This window comes from Argentina silus (genome assembly GCF_951799395.1).
Source record: "Argentina silus genome assembly, chromosome: 2".
NCBI lineage: Eukaryota > Metazoa > Chordata > Actinopteri > Argentiniformes > Argentinidae > Argentina > Argentina silus.
In genome coordinates, this window is record NC_139656.1 from 27,454,158 (window position 1) to 27,460,937 (window position 6,780).

The following is a 6,780-nucleotide window of genomic DNA, read 5'->3' on the forward strand; positions in this document are numbered from 1 at the left end:
CATTCCCTAGTTGTAGTTTGCAGACACCAAAATTGTATTTACCATAATTAGGCAAAAATATGTCAAGAAAGGTATGTCCACAATATTATGTTGTGCTTAACACATCAATGAAAAGAAATACTAACCCTGACCTTCGTTACCTTCAATATATGCCATTATGTACAGTACGCATATGATGCAGTTAAAGATCCTAGAGAGAGCTTCCATACGCTGTGTTGTATCCTTCTGCTACAGTCGCTCTTACTCCAGTGCTGTGTTCTACGGGGATGCTGTACCTGGGATAAGGAGTGGCCAATAGTCGTCATGCTTGTCCCGTAGGAGGATATGCTGGTGTGAAACTGCTCGCTCTGCCTGGCACCGCAAGGGCATGTGTGCGCTCGCAACTGTAGAGGTCCCCCTTTTTCAGCGTGCTGTGCGTACACCTATCGTACCCTCTTTTCATTTCATATAACAAACGCCGGAGCGGAGAGGGAGAGAGGGCATACATGCGCACGGATCGAGGGGAGACCTCGGACATGCATCCGCGGTGTATTCAATGGAAACTCCGGGTTCTAGGAAAAATGAAAATGTTCCGCTGTCTGTCTGAATGAGCACAAGGACACAGGGAGAGCGTGTGTGTGTGTGTGTGTGTGTGACATAAGGTTCATACAAACCCACTTACTTCAGTTGCTGACTTTCGATTTAATTTAGATTTGTGAGCATAGGTAAAATACTTCAATTCATTTAAGGGAAGCAAGAAGACGTCTCTCCGATCTTTTGTGTGGATTTTTCGCCCCAGATGAGAGTCGTGATGTCTGGCTCATTCCACTCATTGTTCCTGGGTAAGTTCAGTGCATGAGCCACGCGCCGTTATAATAAATAAGTCATACTTATTTGTGCTTAAGTACAATGCAATTCATGTGACATTAGAATTATTCCTCTTCGTAATTTACATGTCACGCTAGAGATTTCATATATTCAATTGGATATAATTTGATTTTTTAAATGTGTGAAGATCTTTCAATGTTTGCAAGAGCCACATACGTTCATTTCATCATATAGTAATGGAAACGAAAAGTAATTGTGTTTTCTGAACTCATGAAATAAGGGGAAATGGCAGGTAATGTTTAGGCTATAATCATCACACAATCAATGTTGTATTTCCATATTTGATCATATTTGATCTCAGTAATTAGTAAATGCAAATACCCTGAGGTTGACGTACTATAGTAGAATTTACATTATTGTCCAACAGGTACTCTTATCTCAAAATTATTTTTCAAAACTACAGAATGGTGATATAAAGTGGTGATAAAATAGGATCTCTAAAAGATATCAAGCTACAATTAATTTCTAGCAGGGTGGAAATTGGTGATGCCTACTGAGGTAGCTCATAGCCTCCATGACCAAGGCATGACACACTTCTCAGACCGCCAACTTCAACATTTGCTGATTGTTATAGCCTATGGAGTTCATGAAGTTTTAACTAGGATTTGTTTGAGTGATGAATATTGTTGTTTGCGCGACCAACTGGCAGCAATTGTGCAATTAAATGGTCTTGGTGTATGCTACACATTTGAATTGGGGATTTGTGGCCAAGTTTGCGCAAACATTTCCATTGCGTGGTCGCATTACGCGATGACAGTATTTCTTGTAAATTACAACATTGCATCAGCTTCCCCCGGGCCTATGTGTAAACATTGTAATAATGTCTCTATTAATAATGTAAGCTACATCCTACCTTGTTGGCAGCAAGTCGGAGAGGTTCGAGCTTTTGGATCATCATCAGGGGTATAAATGCAGTAGTGCATACACAAGAGAGTGTGTGTCAGGCTGTTAGTTCTTTACATCTGTGTTGTTTGTGTGTGTGTGTCGCTGGGCATGCCTTCAGACACGTGTGACAATGTCCCAGCTGAACCGTCGGAAAGAGAGCGGAGCACGCCACCGCAATTAGCTGGCCTGTCCACGGAGTGACGAGAGCTTTCATTAGTTGCATTATGGCAGTGAGTTAGACAGGCCACGCTACCCAGCCCAAGCGGCGGAAACGACATGCTTTACCTCATGGCATTCCAGTTCGTCCCCGTGCCTGAAAGTTCTCAGTGTGTAAATAAACATTAAGGGAAGTTCAGTCAATCCAACTTTTCTAATTAATTATGGTCACGGAGTTTTATGTAAGTGAATTGTCATTACAAATGACATTAGAAGTTATTGTTCCCTCTAATCCAGGGCATCCAGTAAGATATACTCTCCTTCACTGTACATCTGAATTAGCTAATTACCTCTTTTGTTATTGGCCACACATTGTTGAGCAGTGCTAACCTTGTCTTAATTCACCCCAAGGCTAGCTATGGATGGAGATATCAAAGCTTTGGTGAATGTTATTATCTGTTACTTCCAATAGCCCATCCTCTTACCTCTATGGGCAGGGAAATACAGTAGCCAAGCACATAGCTACCGTACAGTAAGAAGCCTTTCACATGTAATCATCTTTTACCCCCTATTTTGAAAAAGCTGATGGCCTCCGATGAAAATGTTTTAAATTACTGACGGTGAATAACCTTGTCATCATTCATGTGTCAGAGAGATGATGGGGAAAACGAAGTCTCCTTTCGGCTGGAGTCAGATCCTCAGTTCTCCCCTTGGATTTGTCTTTCGCCCAGTGGCTTGCCGTTTCACACTCTATTTTTAGAACACTTAGATGTTGACCTTTACGATTCTTGATTTCCCCCCTCCTCCCTCCCTCTCCTCCCCATTCAAAAGCTCAACGACAAAATATCACACTTCAATGAATGAAGTACCTAGGATGCCATGTGAATACCTTTTCTGCAGCGTTTGTATCATGTTGTGATTTATCATGTTGATGCAAACAATGAGTTAAAAACATATCTGTCCCTTGGTCTATATTTACACCGGATCTCCAGAGGCTGCAAATTATCTGTCAAGTGTGGAGATGACACAAGTCGCCAGAGCCAGAGGTTAGGAAGTGACATCTTGCTGTGCTCTGGCCTCAAATCACTAGCAGTCAACCCCCCCCCCCCCTCCCCCCCCACCCTCTCCTACTCTCTTTGCCTACTCTCTCTGCCTGTCTCACGGGTGAAAGCTGCAGTCAAGTGGCTCTGGTAGATAGAAGCTCTATTGTTGTCCGAATATAGGGAGGGGAAATATCCATTGAGCCACAGAGGCTCTCCCTATCTCATGCACACACCATCTCCCCTCCAAATCAATTAGCATTCACCTTGGCCCCCATGTTAGCAGTAGCTAGCATCTCGCTCAGGTGCTCGTCACGCTAGTAGGCTCGGCATGACACGTCAACTCAGTGGAACTGGTGGACCGTCACAGGTTCTCTGTCACTCAGATGCGCATGAAGGAACGTAATAAAGACCCTTTCTTTTCCCCTGTACCTGTCCAAGACAGTGAATGCATCTTTAATGGTTCACCAATGGAGGAATCCTTGCACTGATTCAGAAGCTTGTATTTCTGCAATCAAAACAAGAATAATAGTAATTCCTGTCAGAAATGGAAAAATCTATTAAATCTATGGTCCGTGATGAGTTTGGAATAAGCCACTGCTCTGTTCATTATAAATCTCATTAGGAGTATTATAGAAGGAGTTGTTGTTGTGCAGTAGTCCATCCCTGCTCATGGCTTTGGTGGTTGGTACGCATTCTAAACAAGGTACTGTACCTCACATGGTCCAGGCCACCCCCCCACTGAGACTGGCTCTGTGGTGAGTGAATGGTGGGGGTTGGGGGTAGATTTTAATTAGCCCAGCGCTGCACAGCAGGGGACACACCCCCATCACTGAGAGTCACTTCAGCTGGTTGACAGAAATCACAGTGACACCATCCCCCTCCCCACCCCCACCCCGTCCTCTCCTAGATCCCCCGCTCCCTCCCTCCTTCCCTCTCTCCCTGCCCGCCTTCAGCCCACCACGTCCAAACATGCAGCAATCACCTCCCATTCTATTGCTCTCTCATAGCATATCTGGAGTGAGGCAGTGAAAATCTATACGAGCTACCCACTGTAGATGAGGCGTGCCTCACAAAACCTGGCGGCCAGTAACTATGACATGTGCTGATTACAATTTTCTGACTCTGGACATGACTACTCTCAGAAGGACAAATATTTAAAAAAAACATTGGTCCTTGAGAAACGTGTTTCATAAGATGCTTTTTTTTATGGGCAAAAAATTGCCTCATCCCATTGATCAAGCCAGTTCTGGTCTTGAATGCTTTATTGTTTAGTTGAAAATAAGAGGTGCATAATTTGCTTAAGTCTCTTTTACAGTTAATTCATGTGCACTGTTGCTCCTTTCCCCATACAGTATTTTGTCAAATTACCCTAATCATTATTTTTCTAATCAATTATTTTTATTGAATGTTTGTTGAATGTTTTACTTTTAGTATGTCTTATCTGTTGTGCCTGGGCACTTTATCTGTCTCACTGTGGGAGAGTGAGAAACGTCCTCTCGATTCCTTTGTATGTCTTGACATGTGAAGAATTGACAATAAAGCCACTTTGACTTTGACTTTGATCATAATTACATGTATGGTTGCCCATGGAATTACGGCATGCATCAATGGTATTAGAAGCTCAGTTATTGTGTCTTTCTAGAGGTGCTGTTAGTGGTTCTACCAGAACTGTGACCCACTAACCATACCACGTATAATACCTCACTTTGAGCTGTGACTGATTAAATTACTACCAGATTGAGAGAGTATCCGTGCTGAGGAACAGGAACTGGCCTCTTTACTTAAGCACTGAGAGGTGCTTTTGAATGGTTTGAGTTTTCTGTAATTCAGACCATATGCACATCATGTTTTCATAGAGAAAAAAGGGGACGAATATTAATTCCCAAAATATTTGTCTTGTAATATCAACCCCACCCTGCAGATTTATAGACTTGTTAGTCACTCCAGCATGTGTGTGTGTGTGTGTGTGTGTGTGTGTGTGTGTGTGTGTGTGTGTGTGTGTGTGTGTGTGTGTGTGTGTGTGTGTGTGCACGTGTGCATGAGTGTGTGCCTTCGTGCAATAGTGTAGTGATATAGTGTAGTTTTGTGGATTTGGCCTACACAACATAAACAGGGTCTTTCTAAAGTGCATAGAAGAAGCTGATTGTCCATGAAAGTCAAATATCATGGGTGATTGCATTTTGTTGTGATTCATTGCTTTGCTGTTCGTTGATGTTCATTTATGGTCATCCAAAAACATCAATGTCAATATTTTATGGTGTTCGCATCTAATTCATAGCTTTTTACAATATAGTTTTCTTATTATTAATTGGAATTGCAGAGTTGTGCAATCCTAATAGAGGATAATGTGCATGTCTCAGTTTTGTCAGTTTTGCCAACAAATCAAATATCCTGCAAGGATTATTAGGGGGTTCATTAATTTAGCTGATTCCACACACTTATTAATGTGTACTCCTCATAATGCATGGGAATGTTCATGCGCACAAAGTTGAACCATTGGTTGCTCTTCTGTTACTTTTCATAGGCAGTAATGGGTCTATTAATTGATGTAGGTGGGTTAAAAACATTGTGCAATGGTGGACACATTACAGTCTGTGTGTTATTATGAGGACAGCATGATACCCTCTCCATGGCAGGCAATTGCTCAGCTCTGGACTGTGTTTCATAAATAAAGGACCTCGACCTTTTCTGTGGAAATGAAAAGCAAACACAGTGGGGATTGATCCCTGTTTGTGCAGGATATTAAGTCACCTATTAAGCTTAGGTTAGGGAGCCGCCATGCTTATAGAGCAGCTAACTCTGCTGAAGTAGTCTTTCCAGTCACATTCTCCCCCCCCCCCCCACCCACCTCCCCCTCCATCCCCCGAACAGATGGTACCACCATCCCAGTTTTTCTACGAGTCGTTAGACTTTACTTCTGGGTGATATGGAGCGTTTCCCCCGTGCTGGACATGCAGATGTGTATCTTTCTGGTTGAATGTCTCTGTGGTGTGGTTGCATTTTTGGACAGGCATAGCACAAGCCACCCATGTTGTCAGTCCATCAAGTCATAATGAACATAACCAGCATCATTTGCTCCATGGGTCTCATTCAAGGATCTTTCCAACCGATGCAGTCTTAGCTGCCTCTCTCCCTTAGCTGCCTCTCTCCCAGAGGAAAAAACAACAACAACCTGTATGTTTCTATCCCATCTCTTTAGGCCTGACATGAATTTCCTCTTTGGAAAAAAAACCCTAATCATTGTGGTTGTGTTTATACGCTGCGGCTGCTGCTGTTGCCTTTTATAGCGGGAAATTGAGTCTGTTTTGGGGTTTTAGCGGAAATGTGCGTGGTTAATGCAGGTGCCACTGTGTCCCCCTCCACCATTGTTTATTCATTCGCTGTCTCTCCTGTGTCTATTCCTGGCCCCTCTACCTTGGTGCTCATGAGATTTGACAGCCTAACTGCAGTGTACACGGGGGGCGGAAAAGGCAAAAGGCTAAGGTCCCCTCTAACATGCATACCTAGGCTGTGTGTGTGGTGAAATGTGGCATTTAGAATAAGACATGCCATTTACAGCAGTCGAAGGAAGAAAAAAGAAATCAATGTTGTTTTTTGTTGTTTTTTTATTTAAGATGTGGTAGTGTAGGATGTGACACGAATGTGTGCTTAAAGCTGTATGTTAGGAGGAGCATTGCTACGGCCTGTTTTGGAATACAAATCTCTTGCCATATTCTATCTGCTGACTCTTCGCCAGTGAATATGCTTAATCAACAGTGTATTTTCTCAGTAAAGAAAATAAAGGGGCACAGCAGCAATGGCTAGAATAAGCAAATATTCACAAATACAG

General features: G+C 42.8%; 1 protein-coding gene across 1 annotated transcript in view; it reads left to right on the forward strand.

Moving 5' to 3' along the window:
- Positions 1-778: 778 nt before the first annotated feature.
- clmpa (CXADR like membrane protein a) overlaps positions 779-6,780 on the forward strand; it is a gene marked incomplete at both ends in the record, with an annotated part of 53,949 nt that continues 47,947 nt past the window's right edge. The window contains one exon of the mRNA XM_083665500.1: positions 779-821. Coding sequence (XP_083521626.1) covers positions 779-821 — 43 coding nt within the window. The remainder of the gene's footprint in view (positions 822-6,780) is intronic.